The 22157-nt window shown below is 34.1% G+C and overlaps 1 protein-coding gene across 5 annotated transcripts in view; it reads right to left on the bottom strand.

The window, feature by feature from the left end:
• Window positions 1-2776: 2776 nt before the first annotated feature.
• COPS2 (COP9 signalosome subunit 2) overlaps window positions 2777-22157 on the bottom strand; it is a 34851-nt gene continuing 15470 nt past the window's right edge. For 2 of the 5 annotated variants that reach the window (XM_036442691.2, XM_036442702.2), the window contains 11 exons: window positions 21075-21152; window positions 17193-17318; window positions 15432-15542; window positions 15229-15306; window positions 11710-11884; window positions 10732-10910; window positions 10599-10651; window positions 7541-7638; window positions 5708-5790; window positions 5115-5173; window positions 2777-4267 (listed from right to left, as the gene is read on the bottom strand). In XM_036442691.2, coding sequence (XP_036298584.1) covers window positions 4123-4267; window positions 5115-5173; window positions 5708-5790; window positions 7541-7638; window positions 10599-10651; window positions 10732-10910; window positions 11710-11884; window positions 15229-15306; window positions 15432-15542; window positions 17193-17318; window positions 21075-21152 — 1185 coding nt within the window. In that variant the 3' untranslated portion in view covers window positions 2777-4122. Of the gene's footprint in view, window positions 4268-5114; window positions 5174-5333; window positions 5479-5707; window positions 5791-7540; window positions 7639-10598; window positions 10652-10731; window positions 10911-11709; window positions 11885-15228; window positions 15307-15431; window positions 15543-17192; window positions 17319-21074; window positions 21153-22157 lie in introns of those variants that run through there. The other 3 variants (XM_036442696.2, XM_045582720.1, XM_045582722.1) reach the window with 3 other exon arrangements.

Here is a 22157-nt window from a genome sequence, read left to right as displayed (position 1 = left end):
TCTCGGCTATTTTTTTTTATCTTAAACTTTAGTAAAACTTCCTGGTATCTTACAGTATAAAATAAACTTGCTGTATCGCTGTATCGTCTCTGAGTCCTTTCCCTACTGCTTCTGTGTCTATTTCATTTTCTCAATCCCCTGTCGCCCCTACTCAGGCCTCCTGTCTGCACTCTAGCTGTGCTAGTCTCAGAAAAGAAATATTTATAGACATACAAACACATTGAGCTTCAAGTTCTGAGGCCTTATTCTAAGTACCTAGACACTATTATTGGCACTTCAAAACAAAATAGTTAAAGACCTAATTATATTAGATGTGAGATCAAAGGCCTAATATTAAAAGGTGAATAAGAAGATGGACAAAGTAAATCCTTTCAACCCCAAAAAAGTACTTGACTATGATGACTACTAGCTATAATTTATGGAATAATTATCTGGGTCAGAAATAAAGAAAAATAATAACTTTCTTATGTCAATGTTATCTCCAAAAAATTTGAAAAAGACAATTCCTTTGTTATGTTACATATCTCAAAAATGTTGCTTATCTTCTTCAAGATGTTATAAATCGTGGAGACGGTTTTGGCTCAGTGGATAGAGTGTCGGCCTGCGGACTGAAAGATCCTAGGTTTGATTTCGGTCAAGGGCATGTACCTTGGTTGCGGGCACATCCCCAGTGGGGAGCGTGCAAGAGGCAGCTGATCAATATTTCTCTCTCATCGATGTTTCTAACTCTCTATCCCTTTCTCTTCCTCTCTGTAAAAAATCAATAAAATATATATTTTTTAAAAAGATGTTATAAATCCAAAGAAGATATTATAAATCAATATAAAGAATAAAACTATCTTTAGTAGAGTTTTGTATGCTAAAGTTTCACCTTAAAGACCTAAAATAAATAAAAACTTTGTATGTTTATTTAAAATAGTATTTTTTTACAAAGCAGCCTTGGTAATAAATGGCTAGAGTTTCTCTGAGTCTTCTAAAAAAGAAGCTTCCATTAGACAAATACCTTGTTATCCTATGGACTAAACGGACTCAATTCTGTTCCAACATAATCTGCTGTATTTATGCTTATTAGACACCCTTAACTTCATCACTACCCCAAAACAAGTGTACTCACCCGTTTCTTGAATAATCATAAAGACTATTGGTTAAAAAAGAAAATGTCTTTAAAAATTCTTACCATCATGGATATTTTATTTATTTTAATCCTCACTTGAGGATGTTTTCATTCATTTCTAGAGAGGAAGGAAAAGAAAGAAAAAACGTCTATGTGAGAACATTGGTTGCCTCTTGTACATACCCCAGTAAGGGATTGAATCTGCAACCTACATATGTGCCATGACCCGAAATCAAACCCACAACCTTTTGGTGTGCGGGATGTTGCTCCAACCGAGCCTCTCAGCCAGGATCCATCATGGATAATGAAAGCAATACTTATTACACAAACCATCTTTTTACAAAAAGGTTATGCTACATTCAGATATGGAGGAAAAAATACTTAATTAATAATTTTAAAATCAAACTAAGAACTAGGATGAATAACAGAAATCTAGCTTTTATAAACAGATAGCATGTAGTATTTGTGGCAACCAAAGGGAGTTTATCCAGGCTTAGAATTAAAAAGAAGGAGATAAACACATTACAATTTGATGTATGCTGCTTGTTCCTTCAGTTTTCACAAAAGGAAAGACTTATATGTTAAAAATTTGCCATGTTTCTTACTTCTCTTCAATTTAGTTATGTTTGATAAGCAATCTCTTAAGATTTCAACTCTACAAGATTTGATGCACAAGAACATAGAAAATGTATGAAGGGAAAAATAAATTGTTAAATTAGTCAGACTGTTAAGATATTATAAAAAAAACCTATATTCCAGAACAAATGTGGCCAAGGACTTAAAAAAAAAAAGATTAAGCCTTTATCTAGGGAATATTAAACAAAACCTATGTGATTCATATTAAAGATTATGATGTAACTTTGGATATTGTTATACAGTTAGCCAGTTTCCTAAAGAATAACAAGTGCATGATTTCCCTCTAGAAACAGGAAAATGAACATTAAACATAGCAAAGATATCACAGAGGGACTGGGCATTGTAAGAGTTAGAAAGTAAGGGTTAAATCATATCATTCTACTCTTTTGAATTCTAATCCTACCAACTCAGAGTAAATAGGGCTTTCCCTCCCAGAGTTTTCACATACATATGTGAATACAGGCACAGAAACTTGTCATGTTTATTTGGGTAACAAATGGTCTCCAAATTATATTGAAAAATAAATCCTAATAATCACTCATGTGAAAGAATTTTAGCACACTTTTCACAAATTTATGTAAAAAAGAAAATACACATAATTTATATCTTAAACTTTTTTATTCCCTACCAGAGACATTTTGTCCTGTTTTCTTTGTTTTCTACAATTTCCAACTTGCACCTGTATTTAATACTGCTTTAATCTGCTGAAGTCATTAACTGATTGCTTTCCTAAATCTAAGGATTATATAGTTTTAGTATAAATATATATCACATATTTTCGTAAAATTTTGACAAAACCGAATAAGCATGCCTTGTCTTAAGTCCATGCTCTTTCCACTGTTTATAAAATCTGATTTAATGATCAAAAATTCTTGGTTGTCATTCTTCAGTTACAACAAACAGTCTTCCTCCTGAACTGCCACTCACTTCTTTTAACATAATAACAAGCAATAGAAAAACCAAAGAAATTATCTCAATCTTACTTCTTCCTTTAGATACTACAAAATACTGTGAACTTTTTTAAAAAAAGGAACAAATAAATCCAAATTTTAATACATTCAAATGAGCTGCGAATCCTTTAAGGTAGACACCTTGGAAGGCCACAGTTCATTCTCTTAACTATGTTACCACTGCTCAAAATACCTGTAAAACTCTTTTGAGACTGCCTCCAAAGCCAGTTAGTTGTATACTTTCAAAGATTACCTCAAAGATTTAATTTTTAGAAATGGTAAAAAGTTACTCAGTGCCAAATAATGGTAACTATAGGACATTTAATCTTGGTAGTACTTTAAATACAAACAAACAAAGTGTAATAGCTTTTGTGACTTAAAATTAGCTATGAATGCAATTCTAAAAGAGCAAAATCCAAGACTTTGAGCAATGGTAAATAGCTGGAATTAGGAAACTATTTTCCAGTATGACACTATGCAGAGTAACATTCATTTAGCTGTCTATGTTCTGGCATATTTGTTTATGGTGAACATTCTAAGAGTTAGAACTTACTCTTTGAAAAAGGAATTATCATTCTTATAAAAAAAATTTTTTTTTATTCCTTTAAAGCATCACTGTTAAAGTACTATGCAAATGTTTTGTTAGAAACTAGTTCTACTTACTTTCTCAATAGACTTACTCTAAAAACTTGAAAGCAAACAGCTAACTTATTTGCTCTCAAGCTTTTAAAAATTAACTGATGATAAAATTTGAAATTTCTAAGGTACTAATAACCAAAACAAAAACCCAAGTGTAATAAAAACATCAAGAACCAAACTACAATTTCTGAGCTGCACTGTTTATTTTGCTGCTTGAAACCTAAGTGACAGTATGCCACTATAATTATGGGGTTTCATCTAAACCTTTACTACACTGCAGGTACAGAAATATACGGACACATTTTTGGAGAATTGACATTTTGCAAAATGCAGCAAACATTTTAATTTATACATGAGAAAAGGAAGTGTTCAAAAGGGTATGCATTTCAAGTTATTGCAGGTTATTTGTGAGAGAATTTCTGTAGGTAAAACATGTTTAAATTTAACCAACAGTAGCATGTCAGTGTATTTAAAATCATGACAAAAATCTTCTCTCTGGTCATGTTGCCCATGACAAATTACTATGATGTTGTATGTTTAGGGCAAGATGTCAATACAGCATAAATCCCATGGCATTTTGGTTTTCTTCTGGAGATTAAAGCTGTTTTTCTTGGGATAAATGCAGCAGCAAAACACAAACCAGTTGATCAAAAAAAGCACTTCTGCCATAACTCCAATAATTTTCAGGACACATCAACCGACAGTAGTTTTGCCATTCCCAGTTCTTAAGAATTACATCTCTGCACTGTTGCCTTAAGTATGTCTGTAAAAGCTTGTTCTTTGTTAAGCCAGTTTACTGACTACAGCCTGGTTGAGAGAATTTAGTTGGTTGGTCCATTTATCTAGTGCAGTGTATCGGGCACCACCCCTCTTCTGATGATCCAGTTCAAGGAGTTGGTTGACTTGATCAATTCGGCCATGAATAGTGCTGGAAATAAATAAAAGAAGACACGTCTACAAGCTATTTTCACTAAGCATATCTTCTAGACCTGTGGTCAGCAAACTGCGGCTTGAGAGCCACATGTGGCTCTTTGGCCCCTTGAGTGTGGCTCTTCCACAAAATACCATGGCCTGGGCAAGTCTATTTTGAAGAAGTGGTGTTAGAAGAAGTTTAAGTTTAAAAAATTTGGCTCTCAAAAGAAATTTCAATCGTTGTACTGTTGATATTTGGCTTTGTTGACTAATGAGTTTGCCGACCACTGTTCTAGACTAATATTTCATAAATATCCACAATATCAATAAATGCAAAAAGCCCCACCCCACTGCTAGCTATATTATAAATGATTGAGTTCAGGGTTAATTATAATAGTCATTGCCTTATTTAAACTCCAGACAGAAACCATACCTGTCATCAATTTCATTGAAAGAACCAACAGGTATAGATTTATCCAATTAATTAAGAACAAACATAACTTGTGAAGCTTTAAATAACATACTGCTTTTAAAAAATATAATTTAAAAATTATTATATATCATATCTTGTACAAAAAATACTAATCATTAAATAATTCTTTAACTATACATAAGCCATATACTGAATGAAAAATTCTTTCTTAAAAGGCATTTAGAACTTTTTCACTGATCATGTACTTTATATCCTCATTCATTTATTTTTTTAAAAATCACACTTATAAATATTTCTCTTTTAGCAAAAAATCATAACCAGAGGATGTTTTCTAATGAAAAATCAAGAATTTATCTGCTACAGCCTTTGCCATCATCATTCAAACTTCATGGTCCTAAACATTTTATGATAAAAATGGCCAAATACTTACTTATCCAATATGCACTGCACCAGCAAGCTCTCCACATCAGCTACATCTATGTTTAACTCCTAAGACAAAAGAACCATTATAATTCTATTAATTAAACCTTTTTAAAAATCACGATTTTATAAAATCATTCTGATTTTAAATTCATTTCCACCACTTAAAGAAAAATTAGTGAAGAGAAAATTTATAACAAATTTCATTATCACTTCAAAATACTTCTGAGAGCACAGGTATGATAAAATTTAACTTTGTAACTTTTAAAATACATTCTTACCACAATTTTATTATGGTTGGGGTTAACTCTTCATCAATTATATATTTTAGCCACTACCCTCTCTTCTGTAATTTTCTCTGAGGCTGAGAGAATCTTTAAAAAGAAATTTAATGACTCTTATTTCTCTTTTCTGTTAACTCAATTTACACCAAGAAAACACAGAAAAATTCATATTAAAAGTAAAGCTTTTTAAAAAAAAATAAAAGTAAAGCTTTTAAGTTATGCTGTATTTAAGAAACATAATACTACAAAATGTTACAAAGTTAAACTATTTTAAATGAAAAAAACAGGCATAAATATTAAAATCCATTAATATAAATACCTTAGAAATAAAAGGAATATGTATTCTTGTGTAAGGCTTAATTAATTTTATGAGGACTTGTGTTCTGATGTTTCGCAATAGCTCTGAAAAGACAAAAATTAAGATGACATATTTGCATTTAAGTTTGTATATCTTTATGAATAATCATGTACTTCTTCAGTCTGGCAAGGATATAAGGTATTTGGATCTAAAAATATTTGGGCCCAACAAATGCATAATATGATTAGAAGCTTCTCCCGTAACTTTTTGTTATTACCTCCCTAATTTTGCTCATGTATGACATTACCTAAAATATCCCCCTGCCTTTTCAATGCTCCATACTCATCATTTCCTCTGTAGTTAACATCTTTCAAGAAGATATGATTTGCACCAGCGAAGTTCCTTACTTTATGCTCTCTTATAAATAAAACTTAAGACTATTACATTTTATTAGAGGCCCAGTACAAGAATTTGGGCACAGATGGGAGTACAGCCAGCCTGCCCTGATAGGCCCCCTATACCCACTTAGATCAGGGGAAAGCCCAGGGGAGGGGCTGTGGGTGGTTGGCTGACCAGCCCCTGGTTGAACCCCCTGCAGAGGGGACAATTTGCATATTAGCCTTTTATTATATAGGAGGATACAACGATTTTGTAACTTTCCCCAGTTTCATGTACAAGTGCCTTCTTAAAAAATACCAGATTGGAGTTCATGCATAAGGCTTCTATTGTTCTATTTCCACAAAGTACAATATAATTCTAGGTTCATATACGAACTTTAAAAATGTTTGTAGAATGAAAGGTAAAGAAAGGTGGGGAACAAAAACATTACTTCTAAAGTATCCTTTGGATTTTCCTAATACATCTGCAATTTTATATTCCCAAATGGTTATTAAAAAACCCCTCAATAGTTCTATAACAGGTGGGAATACTGGAGGTATAAGAGGTATAAGGAATGATTTGTCTTTGTGAATCCAACAGAACTTATTAAAAAATCTTACAACACTTGCCCAGCCAGCGTGGCTCTGGTTGAGTGTTGAACTATGAACCTGGAGGTCACAGTTTGATTCCAGGTAGGGCCCATGCCTGGGTTGCAGGTTTGATGTCAGTATGGGGTGTGCAGAAGGCAGCCAATCAATGATTCTCTCTCATTATTGATGTTTCTCTCTTTCCCTCTCTGAAATCAATAAAAATATATTTAAAAAAAAAATCTCACACTTACTTTTACAATTTTAACGTTTCAAAATAAACGCATCTCAGCATTATCTATAATGGGCTATTTTCAATGCTTTTGCTATTTGTTAAAAATAAATTCCAGCCCACCGGGTGTGGCTCAATGGTTGAACATCAACCTTGAACCAGGAGGTCACGGTTTGATTCCCAGTCAGAGTATATGCCCACCCCGGCTGGATCCCTATTCTGGGGCATGCAGGAGACAGCCAATCAATGATTCTTTCATCATTGGTATTTCTTCCCTCCCTTACTCTCTGAATTCAATAAAAATATATTTAAAAAAATAAATTCTAAAAATTAATTTAAAACTAATCATCAGTAAAAAACATGCAACAATATTTACATTAGAATAAAAAAGGAAAAGAGACAGCCAATGATGTCCATTCTTATATGAAATGGACATTATATAAGAACTTGATTATGTTAATACGAAACTGGCTGTGATTTCTTTAAAACATCTTTATGATTTCAGGGAGTATTCTATTCCATGACAATATTTAGAAATACTGCTACACTTTGCAATAAACAGAAGACAAACAGCTTAAGTCTATTCAGCTCCACTAAGATGTACTCTTAAGACAGTGATAAAGAAAGTAACAAATTCCAGTAGCCAAAAGAATATACCTTCAATGTGTTCCCTAATGAAAGGATCATCCATGATGTTGCTGTGATTTGTTTTCAGAATCTTTTCAAATTCAGTGATATCATTATTCTGATAGGCACTAACAGAAAAAGAAAAGTATATATTTTGTGAAACATAAAGAAGTCATGTATTAAATCAGAAAACCCAAAGAGCCTGTGTCTCAATTTTTATATGCAAAAACCTAAATTATATTATAGTTTGTCATGGGAATCGGAGTTAAAAACACACACATTCAGCTGCAACTAAAATGAATTTTCTTTTTAATGCTTTCAGTTTTATAAAATAAAAATTAATTTTTTTGTTATATATTTACATATAGCTAATTGAAATTTTCTCACAATCTAGTTGTTGGTAGGAATTACCAGTTTAATGACTGTTTAATGTTTGATGTTTTCAAATTAAATTGTGCATTTAATCCCTCTGAAACTAAGTTTCATGCATACTACTGTATGGAGGAGGTCAGCCTTGTCTTTCAAATACAACAGTAAATCCTCTCTGAAGCTTATTCAAAAATGCAGCTTCCTAATTTTTTTTCTTCTAGAAAGCTACCAGCAACTGCCAAACTTTCCAAAAGGAACATCTGATTCCTAATTCTTTAGCTGAAAATTTCAGAGCTAAACAGCAGAAAATTTTATTTGTGGTGGACCATTAGTGCCAAATGGGCACACACGCAAAGCAGAGTGATGGACCCTGCTGCAGAAGGCCAAAGGCTGATTTATGTTCCTCATTCTCTGAGGTACCTAGTATCTAGGCCTGAAATGATTCTGTAAGGCACTGTGGGGACTGCTAAAGGTGCTGAGAAGGAAGAAGCCAACCTTCTGGATATGGCACCACTGTCTGCTTTATATGTAAGACATATCATCAGCCATTCTGCACGCCCTCTGCTGTGCTTCCATCTGATGGGTCGCAATGTAACTTCATGTTAGGGGCAGCTGATTCAAGTGCTTCAACAGGAATTATTTTCCTCTAGTCTGCTGGCAACTGACTAGGAAGATAAAATTAGGAAGCATTACTTTCTTACCTACTCCAAATATATAACCATAAATACACTGGAGGATATATTCAAGTAGTGAAAATACTTGCATACACATTTATTTTAACAAAGATTCTTCCACTATTCAGGTGGCTTAAGAAAATCTTATACCAAATGCGGGGTATCACAGGCCACTTGTTTGGGTAAAAATTTACTGCTGAAGTAAGTTTCCAAGTCCCAGGATGAGAGGCCTTGCTGAAGTAAATTGTAAGATATAATAAATATATAAATATAGCCATTGTTTTGTAATGATCTGATAAATCAGCATTTAATCCATTTTAATTATTAAATCAATTTAATTTAGATAAAATATTAACATCTAGGAAAAACATATTTCTTTAAGAGTTCTAAAGTTTAAATTGTCACTTTAGAAAGTGAACTTTATAAAAAAAATTTTTAAAAAGTATTATGAAGTTAATTAACCTCTAGCTAAATCACATCTTAGTCAATGTGGCCAAATGCAGGTGGAATAAACTATTTAAAATAAAGATGAAGAAATTTATTTTTTATAACTAAATTTTATTTTTATAACTAAAATCAATTCAACAAATATTTATTAAAATAGATGAAAAAAATAAGTAGTAAAGAAACTCATTTTTTTAAATGTTGCAACTTAGGGTTTTTATTCCTTAACCACTCGTAGATCCCTTAAAATAAAGTCATTACTTCTATAACTAAAATTAAGGTTTCCTTAAAGAACCTAGTAATTTATAAAAATCATAGCCACGTAAAAACAAAGTAAACAATATCATGAAATAGCTAGTTTTTCCAAGTATATAAAATTAATATTTGGTGACTGAATTTATAATCTAAAAGTACTTTTCTTTTCATTTAAAAAGAGAATGTCTATGCCAGGACCGGTTTGGCTCAATGGATAGAGCGTTGGCTTGGGGACTGAAGGGTCCAGGGTTCGATTCCGGTCAAGGGCCTGTACCTTGGTTGCGGGCACATCCCCAGTAAGGGGTGTGCAAGAGGCAGCTGATCGATGACTCTCTCATCGATGTTTCTAACTCTCTATCTCTCTCTCTCCCTTCCTCTCTGTATAAAATCAATAAAATATATTAAAAAAAAAAAAAAGAGAATGTCTACTCAGGTAAATTACCTACATATATCTGCAAAAACACAAAACCCTGCTCTATGTCCCTCACTTCATTTTTCATGCCTTGGAAAATTATTAAGTTTCTCATACTTTTCTACACAGAAAGTCCGTTGAAGTTTGGGCTCCATTTATTCCTGGCACAGAGAAAAATAATTCTTGTTCACCAATTTCTTTAGCAAAACTATGCCCTTCCACCCCCCGCCCCCCAAAGGCTTTTTGCTTGTTTTTATCTTCTATGATTTTACTTAATATTAGTTACAGGAGAGGTTTTTCAGTTGCTAAACATCATTAGTCATTTCTCTCCATGGAAGCTATCAAAAAAACCCCTTAGATATCTTATCAATATGACTCTTCTGTTCCTTACCTCAGAAAATTATCTGAGATAAACCTTTCTTAAATCGTTTTTTATGCCCTACCAGTTTTGCTCAGTGGTTAGAACATTGGCCCATAAACAGAAGGTTGGCAGTTTGATTCCAGTCAAGGGAACGTACCTCAGTTGCAGGCTCCATCCCCTGACCCGGGCATGTGCTGGAGGCAACCAATTGATGTGCCTCTCAAATATCAATTGATGTGCCTCTCACATATCGAAGCTTCTCTCTCTCCGTCTCTCCCTCTTTTTTCCACTCTAAAACATATGAGTAAAGTAACTGTCTTATTGAAAATTCCTGATTTATGTGGACCAATTCAGAATTTCATTTTGGATTAAGGCAGGTATAAACAGTAAGTACAGTGAAATTGTTTGAAAACATCTAGTCAGCTTTCTACTGAAAAACAGCACACAGGTGAGAAAAGCAACAAATACTTTATAAAAGAGTAATTGTTGAGAATTAACTGAATTCTAAAAAGTTCTCTCCTTTCTCTTCACTGCTCTAAATAAATTTACCTTAACTGAAATATAGACTCTTACCTTACTAAATTCGTCATTGCGAGAATTTCTGGATCATTTTTGTACGGTTTGGCCTAAATAGTAAAAGAACAATTAACTATATGTACAAAGTTTATTTCCATGAAAGACAGCTGACAGAAATGAACACACATACCTCCTGTGAGTCAAATGGATTTATTCCCGATTTCATTAACATATTTGCTAAGACCAAGTATTTTAAACAAGTGGTTCTTCTTGGACTTCCTGATTCATCATAATTCTTGAAGGCTTCAAAAAAATCAGTGTGTGCCTTTTCAAATTCACCTTCCCGCAAGTGCATTTTACCACCACATTCTGTAGAGGAATAAACCATAAGATAACATATTCAGTGTCATAACAAGACTGAGCATTTTATAAAAATTAAATGAATATTATTTCATTGGCTTCCAGTCTTTTAATTCTTATTACATGAACCGTACTAGCCCCAGGGTACACTACCTCTAAAAAACAAGCTCTTTATTAAAACATGAGAGGTCTGGTGCATGAAACTTGTACACTTGGGGGAGGGGAGGTCCCTTAGGCTGGCCTGTGCCTTCTCACAGTCCAGGAGTCCTTGGGGGATGTTGGGAGTGGGCCTAAGCCATCAGTTGCTGCTGTGGAGGCAGGAGAGGCTCCCGCCACTGCGTTCACCAGCTTCTGGCTGAGTGGCACTCCAGCTGTGGAAGCGCACCAACTACCAGGGGGAAGCTCCTAAATTAAACATCTGCCCCTGGTTGGTCAGTGCATGTCATTGCGACCAGTCATTCTGCCATGTGGTTGGTTTGCATATTATCCTTTTATTATATGGAATCAGCCAAAAAAGCATTTGTAAGTCTTTCTTCTCAACTGAAATAGAACATAATTTTTCATACATTATTGCAATTCTAGAATAGAACTTATGATAATACATTTTCTATTATTATCTTCAATGATATAAATTTATAAGACAAAAATCCATCCTCACTTCTCTCTAGGACTATATCATTTCATTGACTTCACTACTTTGCCAATTACTTTCACTAAAACAGAAATGACCTTCAGAGTCATTCAGTTATTTGCAATGACAACTTTATGTCTTCCAGGACACTGCCCACCCTCTCCAAACCAAACTTGCCTCTGATGACTCCCATGATCAACGGGTGAGGGATGGCAGACTTGATGTGAAGTGACTGTTCATAGAGTGCTTTTAGTTTTTTGTTATTTTTCTGTGCCGTGTACATTTGAATTTCCAAAGCATATATTTCTAATAACTGTGTACCCTTTTTCAGGTCATCTTCTCCATCATCAGTCTAGGAAAGCAAATAAAACTTTAGAATTCAAGATAGAATTCACAGTCAGCCTAGTAATCTTTGATTTTTACCTTATATTTATAAGTTTCTTACTTTGTGTGAGAATGTGCTACAAATTTTAATTGGGACCTAGAGCCCTAAGAAGACTACCTTTAATGGCCAAAAAGTAAACTTATACTTTCTGGTATTCTGTAAGAAAAAAATGGCCAGAGGTATATTATTATGTATAAAATGTTATAATGTTGGCCTGGCCTGTGTGGCTCAGTGATGGAGCACAGAACAATGAACCAGGTCATGGTTTGATTCCTGGTCAGGGCACATGCCTGAATTACGGGCTCAATCTCATTGGGGGCCTGCAGGAGGCAGCTAATCAATGATTTTCACTCATCATTGATATTTCTGTTCCCCCTTCCCCATCCTACCCCTTTCTCTCTGGAATCAATCAAAATATTACAAAAGAAAATGTTATAATGTTTATTTTTTACCTAAGAGGTTATTTATGCTTTTTCCCAAATATTCACAACCTTTTCAGATCCACTGATTCAATAAAAAATAAAAAATAAAAACCTGAGTGCCTACCTTGTGCCTGGCACTGGGTCTACTTTGGGTAAGTTAAATAAGCCAATGTTCCTGGCCTAAAAGTTCACAATCAGTAGATTAAGCTATTAAGATAAATTACATTATAAATAATAACAACTGCAGTTTAAGCATGAACCAAGTACCTAGGGTTGGTATGGATGAGAAAGGGACTAACTCTCCTGGAGGATGTCAAAAAAATTAACAAGAGTGGTGACATTTGAGTTCAACTTTGAAAGATAACCACAAAATGCATATGGTCAATATTCAGAAAAATAGCATTACACTAATAAAAAAGAAATACCTAAATTGACCATACCTCCGTGATGCCACCAGCCAATCAGGAGGGGATATGCAAATCAGCAGGACGCCTGCTATGAGGAGGAGGGCGGGTGTGTGTGTGTATGTGTGTGTGTGTAAGGAGCTACAGGAACGGCCCTCTGGCCAGAGTCAGCAAGAAGCCTGCAAACTCTGGCCAGAGTCAGCAAAGACTCTGGCCGGAGCGAAGGAAGAAGGCAGTGGCCAGAGCAAAAGCCTGGGTCCCGGGTGCTGGAAGAAAACCGGTGCTGGCAGCCAGGGGAAGGAAGGACTACTGCACGAATCTATGTGTAACGGGCCTCTAGTATAGTCAATAGTCAGATAATCATAAATATTAAATACGATTTATACAAAGCCAAAACGTATTATTTATTTGGTCTTCCAACTTAAAACTTTTTTAGTTACACACTAATGAATCACAGCAGAGTAAAAATTATGTTCTGCAAGACAATTTGTACAGTCAGATGATCAAGCATCACTGCTACACTGTATTATTTACAATCTAGATGTTTTCCTTATACACTAAAATAAATCATGCATAATTTTCATATTCCTTATGTATACACGGAAAGATCCTTCCCCATTCAGAAATGGCTTCTCTATAACTTCCATTTCTTTTTTTTTTTTTTATTAAATATATTTTAATTGATTTTGTACAGAGAGGAAGGGAGAGAGATAGCAAGTTAGAAACATCGATGAGAGAGAGTCATCGATCAGCTGCCTCTTGCACACCCCCCACTGGGGATGTGCCCGCAACCAAGGTACATGCCCTTGACCGGAATCGAACCCGGGTCCCTTCAGTCCCCAAGCCGAAGCTCTATCCATTGAGCCAAACCGGTTTCGGCTATAACTTCCATTTCATGTGGGACCGTAATGACAGTTATTTATGCAACAAACTAAGCTTTCCTAAGAAGTGTAGGTAAGAAGTAATTCATAAATGACTGACCTGCTTTTGTAAAGCAAAACTATTATGAATTACAAATACTTTTCTTATTTTTAAAAAACTAAAAAGAGAAAAAAAAAATATTGGCAGGTGATTAATTTTTAACACATTCTTGATCAACTTTTCCCACATTCACAGAAATCATATATAATTAAAATAATAGTACACGGCTTCGGAAGAGCGTCAACTTTTAATTTTTAGAATATATTTTTATTGATTTCAGAGAGGAAGAGAGAGAGAGAAATGGAGAAAGGAGGAGAGGAGAGAGAGAAACATCAATGAAGAGAGGATCACTGGTTGGTTGCCTTCTGCATGCCCCACTAGGGATAGAGGCTGCAACCCAGGCATGTGCCCTTTTACCAGAATTGAACCCAGAACCCTTTAGTCTCCAAGCCATGCTCTATTCACTGAGCCAAACTGGACAGGGTGAAAAGTGTCAACTTTTAAAAACAGTATTTCTACATAACATTAAAACTAATATCAAATAACTTATTTATCAAGACAATAAGGAAATATAAAAATCATAGCTAAAAATTATGTAGAGGTACACTGTCCAGACCATCAGACCATGTGTGATTCAAATTTAAATTAATGAGCCTCGCTGGCATGGTTCAGTGGTTGAGCATCAACCTATGAACCAGGAGGTTATGGCTTGATTCCTGGTCAGGGTAAGTGCCCGGGTTGCAGGCTTGATCCCCAGTGTGGGGCATGCAGGAGGCAGCCAATCAATGATCCTTTCCTATCACTGATCTTTCTTTTTCTCTCCCTCTCTGAAATCAATAAAATCATTTTAAATTAACTGAAATATAAAACTCAGCACCCCTCTTACACCAACCACACTTAAAATGCCTAATGACATGAAGCTACTGCTACCACATTGGAGAGCACTGATAGTGTTTCTCACATCATACCAACTCCTGGATAGTGCTGTTATAGGGGATTCACACATTATAAACTAGAATATACATCTTCATTATATATGTCTATAATATCCTTTTCTGCATAACTAATTAAGAAAGGCTTATTCTTAGTAAGTATTAATGATTGGCCTGTTCATTTATTAATACCTGTGCCTCATCTCACAAACAAGAACTGAAGTTAGGAGTAAAACAGAAGAAATGTAATGCTCAGAAAAAATGAGCTTTCTGGTATAACTTATTTTCCAAATTTCATTTTTGGGATATTGCTTGAACAAAAACATCAATAAGCAATGTTTTGAATACAAAGTTTTCTCATGCTTTTTTTATTATTAAGAAATGTTAATAAAAAATTAATGGAGCCCAGTTGGTATGGCCCAGTGGTAAAGCATCAACCCATTAACCAAGAGACTGCTGTTTTGATTCCTGGTCAGGACACATGCCCAGGTTATGGACTTGATCCCAGGGAGTGGGCATGAATGAGGCAGTCAATCATTGATACTTCTATCTCTCCTTCTTCCTTTCTCTCTCTCTCTCTCTCAAATCAATAAAAACATATATTTTTAAAAAAAAATTTAAGAAAATTTTACCTGGCAGGATTGATGTAACTGGCGTAAAATTTTTTGAAGCTTTCCATATTCCTCCCGTTCTAAATACAATTTTCCAAGCTGTAAAGAAAGGAATTTATTAAAAACAAAACATTTCAATAGGAGGTGTGCATCTTTATGAGAGTTTTACTAAGGACACCCACCCACTCTTCAAAAGAAAAAATGTAAATAATTATAATCGTTACCTTTGTGTTTGTTTTAAACCACAGTCTATCATTCTTAGCATCTTTTAAAGCTTCCAGTGTTGTTTCATAAAATTCCTGCAGTAAATCCATCTGACATAAAAAATCAGAATTCTATAATTGTAAACAGCAAATTTGTACCTGTTAATAAAGTTAATTTGAGCAAACTAAAAGTGCATCTTTGAACTTTAATATACATAAGGTACACTATCATCTGTATCTTACCAAATGCCTGTGACAGTCCACAAAAATACATAATAATAGACTAAATTTACAAAAGATACATGCCAAGATGGTTTAATGTGAATTAAAAAACACACACAAAACAACAGAAAATATATAATACTCTAACAGTATAGATTTGTCCTTTCTAATCTAATAACTCATTTTATCTTAAAAGTACATGAACCATACACAGAACTAGTTGTACTATTATAAACAGTGTTTCCTTATTCACTCTTATTTGGTATGTACTGTGAGGCAAGCACTATTTCTACTTACTAGGATCAAGAAGTAATGGGGAAATGAGAATAGGAAAGACTGATACTTTCAGAAAGGGCTGCCTATTTATTTATGACTACTAATGGTTTACAGAATAAGTCAAGTGCTGCCCATTCAATATCTATTCTTACTTTCAAAAGACAAATAGCTTATATATAATAGTATGAAACAACATACAATCCTGAAGTTTTATAATTACTTAACCCTTTCTCCACAATCTGGCATAACGTTTATAAATAGTGTACAAAAATGTTTTGATGGTACTTACTTATAAAATTCAGAAAACATTTTCCCACTTAAGACAAGCCCCTTTGATACATAACACCTTTAGAATTAGTGTCATTAAATACAAATGTTCAAACAAAACATAAGTTTATCTTTCTCTTCCTCTATTTTAATCACATATCTTTTACATAGAGTAAAAATAGTACACTGCCTCAAGAAATAAAAATGGTATCTAGTAGAATAGATGGAACAAAAGGTTGATTTTGCGATGAACATTTTTTATTATGAATATAAAAAGTATCAAATATTTTAAGAAATATTAAATGATATAGAGAATACTTCTTATGCTGAAATACCAGTGTAAGAAAGACGAAACTTAGGACTATGTTGCTTAAAAGAATATGAAAAAACAATCCAAATTAAAAATTATCTTAGCAATAAAATAAACATCACCATTGCTTTTCTTAATCAAAATCTAGAATAATGAAAGCACCATCACTCCCAATGCTCATTGTAGTTTATCAACAGTCCCTCTTTTCATCATCCATCAATCCATCCATCCATCCATTCTTAACAGAAGCATTTTTTGAACAAACACCTAATGAGTAATGCCAAACACTAACTACATGAATACAGATTCTCCTCTGAAGGATCTTTATAATCAAATCTATACAAATCGATTGTGATTCACTGTTAAGTATTTAAGTAGCTCAGGATGGCTGCCTGAAGTATTGATGGAGTGTAGAAGGAATTGTGATAGTAACTGTAAAGGGGAATCTAATATCAGCCAGTAAAAACTGTGTGTAGATTATGTCAGCATATGAAGATATTATGTAAGGAGATTAGAGTTAATACCTTCTAATATCACATAATTAGTACCATAATCAAGAAAATAGTTGACAAAATTTTAAAAGCACACTAACAACAACAAAAAATGCTTCCATAAAATTTCTAGGCCTTAAAACAAAACAAAAACAAAATCTTTAATATAAATAATAAGCACACTGAGAGGTACCAAGAAGAAAACCAGAACCTAACCTGTTTAGAAGTGGAGATATAATCAAGGATAGAATTAATGGATTTTTCAGAATAATTTCTTGTGACTGCACTTCGAATATAGGTCAATAGTTGTTTATATCTGTTCATCATTTCTGGAAAGTTTGTCTGTGAGTTAAGAAAAATGCATTATTACACATTTATATACTAAAATATATGTAAACGATTAAAATTATAATATATATTACAGCATAACTGAAGAATAATAGTTTTATGATAGAGAAACTATGACAGAAACACTATAAACATTTTAACTTAAATTTGAATTACTCAGATGCATGAACTAAATTTATAAAGTTAGCCAATGAAGAAGTACAACTTTTTATTTTTTAAAATTATTTTTTAAATATATTTTTATTGATTTCAGAGAGGAAGAAGAGATAGAAACATCAATGATGAGAGAGAACCATTGACTGGCTGACTCCTGCACGACCCTACTGGGAATCAAGTCTGCAACCCAGGCATGTGCCCTGACCAGCAATTAAACCGTGATTTCTGGGTTCATAGGTCAAAGCTCAACTACTGAGCCATGCTGGCCAGGAAAGTATACTTTTTATTTTCAAATTTTAGATATTGTTCCTTTCTATGCAAGAAACATTTATTTAAGTCATAAAAAGCACTAAAATATCCATCAGCCAAAAAATATAAATACAACTTTTAAAATGCCTTGGGGACCATCTATGCAGGTATCAGCTATAGCCTCTTCACCATGATGCTTTCTAACAATAGTTACATTTCTCTTCTCCCTAGTATTGGCTGACTCTGCATTAAAATGCGATGTAAAATAATCTCTTCACAGGTATTCATTCCACAATCAAGAAAAGTTCTCCCATGTAAGGCTCTACTCAAAAGTAGATGTAGCTAATGTTGCCATTCCTTGCAGCTCTATTTGCAATACTGTGGTTATTCCAGGAAATATGAAAGATCTGAAGAAATAAAGGACTACTAGTAAAATTTCCAGCACAGAAAGGCGGAGCACTGACAGTTATGCTTTTTTCCTTGAGTAATAAAAAAAAACATTTATTAGGGTGAAGAATAAACTAATGATACTGTAATTTTCCTGCTTATGACTATGCCCTGCTCTGGGATATAGCCTAAGAGACAAGAAAACAAAAACAAAAACAAAAAAAAACCACCAACAACAAAAAAAACCAAAAAAAAAAAAAACCAAAACAAACAAACAAAAAAAAGTAAGACGACTCCCTAAAATTTTCTGAGCAAGAACTGAATTACAAAAGTGAAAACAGTAATAGGGGTGAATGAAAAAATGGATAGAACACAGAAAAAGATTTAGTATTATATACCAAACTACTTCTCTTTCCAAGAATGAGCATGTGGGGAATATTAAGTAACATCCTATTAGTAAATTGCTAATAGGTAATTACAGAATGTATCTTTTGACAAAAGGAAAATAAAAAATATGACTGTCCCAATTTTGAGATCATATCTTAAAATAGGATTTTAACAAAAAAGACTTGATTTCATTTTCTTATGCCATTACTTCAAAAATTATTACTATAATTAAAGATTGAGGAAAGATTAGGTAAATTGGTTTTATCTGCTGTGAACAAACAGAGTAGTTGATAACAAACCTGTTAATTTTTTACTGCCCAAAACCACTACTCAGCAAATGGGTCCTATTCGGAACCAACCAGAAAATGAAGGGGCAGGAAAGGAAGCTGAAACTACCCATATAAACCTTAACGTATGTAGAACAAATAAAATGTCGAAGAGGAAAGTAGGCAAAATAACATAAAACATATATCATCCTTTCCCTTCCTTGCTTCCTATATTGGCTCTAGGTACAATGGTGAAATCAAGCCCTGTGTGTAGGATATGCTTAAATGGGTTCAAAAATTAAATCACTCTTAACTGCTAAGACAGCACATTGCTTTAATTTCAGTAACAGAATTTCTATAGGGTTTCTTGGCATTATTTCAAATCACAAAATCTTAAGAGTTAACATGAGGTTCCTAATGTCACTATAATTAATCAAAATCTCTACACCTTGAGACATCTGCTGCTTTTTCCACAGCCCTCTAACCAGTTTACTGATTTAAATACAATAAATATTTTCACAAACAATAAATGGAAAGAAAACACAGGGGCTTTGTGTAACACAGAGTTACTTTGAGAATATCATAGCAGCAGAATTAGAAAAGGGCAAATGAAATAAAGTTATTTTCCCACTATACTTATTTATTTTTAAAAAATATAATTATTTTTTTTACAGAGAGGAAGAGAGATAGAAAGTTAGAAACATTGATTAGCTGCCTCTGCACACCTCCTCCAGAGGATGTGCCCGCAACCAAGGGACATGCCCTTGACCGGAATCGAACCTGGGACGCTCTATCCACTGAGCCAAACCTGTTTCGGCCACTATATTAAAAAAAAAAAAAAAAAAAAAAAAAAAAAAAAAAAAAATTATTTTTTAGAGAGAGAGAGGGAAACATTAATCGGCTGCTCCCTACATGCCCCCTACCAGGGACTGAGCCTGAAACTGAGCATGTACTTCAAACCAGCAACCTTTTGGTGCACAGGATGACACCATATACTGGCCAGGGTTCCTTAACTATATGTAAATACAATATACAGTATACTTAATAACATTTAACATTTTAAACAGTTCTTATATTTTTGGGGAAGAAACTGAGCTAAAATATTTTGTGGATAGTTTCTGTAGATGTCATGGAGATGGGTGATGATGTCAGACTGAGAGTACACCAAAAAGAGCAGGATGCAGGATTAGTGAAGTTAACTGGATAGTCACTAATCAATTTAGGGAGTTCAATTTCAGATGGAGATAGGATAGAGAAGCGCGCGTGTGTATGGTGATGGTGATGGTGGTGGTGGTGGTGGTGGTTCATCAGCCTGGCCTGCGCTCTCTAGCAATCCCTCTGGGGATGTCCAACCACTGGTTTGGTTCCCTCTTCAGTCAACAAAATATTTGTGCATCTACTGAATGCCAGTCACTATGATAAGTGCTAGGAATATAATGATGAATAAAATGAAGTCCTGTTCTCATGTTACTTTCACGCTATGGATTGGGGTGGGAGGGGTCACATAAAAGTAATAAATAAGTAAACAGATCAGGTGGTGATACATGCAAAGAAGAAAAACAGCAGGGTAAGATGAAAGTAAATGATGATGGGAAGCATGTTATTTTATAGAGGGTGGTCAGGGGAAGGACATCCTGATATACGATGACATTTGAATAGAAACTTGATCAAATGATGAAAATAGCAATATGGCTATCCGTGAGGAACATGTCGGGTAGATAAAAGAGCAAGTCCAGCATTTACATAGGAATGTGCTTAGATGACATGAGGAACAGCAAAGAGTGACAGAACAGAAAACAAGATATATTTTGAAGAGCTATAAAGCCACCAATAAACTAGATTTACCAACAAATTATTTGCAAGCTGAGTGAAGTCAATAATAATGCTAATTAATAATGATAGGTTCTGGGCCTAATCAGTGGAAGAGAAACTCTTTGTAATAAAAAGAAGAATGTTAATATTCTGAAAGTAAAATGTTAAATGCTAATAGTTTGTGGGGAAATTACTCTATTAATAATGCAGGCAAATATTGCCCATGTACCTAATGGGTAAGTTTTCTTAAAAAACAAACAAACATACAAACAAACAAAAAACTGTTGAAAAACAAAAAAAACTTTGTATGCTATTTAGAACTTTTTTTAAAACTTAGTATTATTGTAGTCATAAAAAAACTTGCCTAAATATGATAACATATAAACAGTTATTTTAAACAAGTAGATATAATGGTATTTTGTCGCATGAGGTTTTTACCTACAGATTTTATTTTAAAACCTATTATTTTAATTCCTTTCAAAACAAATCTTACCAACTTGAAGTTAATCTTAATCATTTGTTTCAGTGCTTTAAAGCCCCATTCTCCCTTTTCACCTTCAAGTTCCAAAACCTAAAAAAAGAAGAAATTCTTAGTCTAACTTAATATTATTATTTTCTAATGACATTCAGTAACTAAATTTCTAATTTATTTTACATCATATGCAAGAAAAATATTTCCCCAAGAATTCAATTTTTCAATATTATTTTTAAAGGCTTAAAAAGAAACAATCTTAAAATGCTTACTTAAGGAGTTTATTTTGATGTTTCTTCATCAAAAATTAAGTAATAACTACTTCTTGATTATTATATAGTTCCAGAAGTATTTTTTTTCCATAGTCTATTATCCGTTGGTACGAATAACCCAAAAGTATATCATTAGTCAAGAAATCACATTATTTAATTATGAAACTACACCTATGTAATCTGTCCCCAAAAGATTGCAGGGATATCTACTTACTATAATGTTGGTTCCCTTACCAGAACCATAATAATTTTTCAGGACAATAACCCTGGCGCTATAAAAAGCTAGATGGGAAATAAAAAACCACAGGACAGACCTTTAGAAATATACTAGAGGCCTGGTGCACAAAATTTGTGCGGGTGGGGTGGGGGGGAAGGGGCGTGTGGGGAGGGGTGTGTGTTCCTTAGCCCAGCCTGCACCATCTTCAATCTGGGACCTTTCAAGGAATGTTTAACTGCCCATTTAGACCTAAATGGGCAGTGGGACATCCCTCTCACAATACAGGACTGCTGGCTCCCAACCGCTTGCCTACCTGATTGCCCCTAACCGCTTCTGCCTGCCAGCCTGATTACCCCCTGACCACGCCCCTGCCAGCCTGATCAACGCCTAACTGCTCCCCTTTTTGCCTGATTGCCCCTAACTGCCCTCCCATACTAGCCTGGTCCTGCCCAACTGCCATCCACTACCAGCCATCTTGTGTCCACATGGGGGTGGGCATCTTTGACCAAAAGGGGGCAGCCATTTTTTTGTGTTGGAATGGTGGTCAATTTGCATATTACCTCTTTATTACATAGGATGATTATATAGGACTTTTGTGCTGCAAAATGCAAAAAT

This window comes from Pipistrellus kuhlii, unplaced genomic scaffold (assembly GCF_014108245.1).
Source record: "Pipistrellus kuhlii isolate mPipKuh1 unplaced genomic scaffold, mPipKuh1.p scaffold_m20_p_1, whole genome shotgun sequence".
In the NCBI taxonomy this organism is placed as follows: Eukaryota; Metazoa; Chordata; class Mammalia; order Chiroptera; family Vespertilionidae; genus Pipistrellus; species Pipistrellus kuhlii.
The sequence above is the reverse complement of the archived record's forward strand: the minus strand, read 5'-3'. Positions and strand labels throughout refer to the sequence as shown.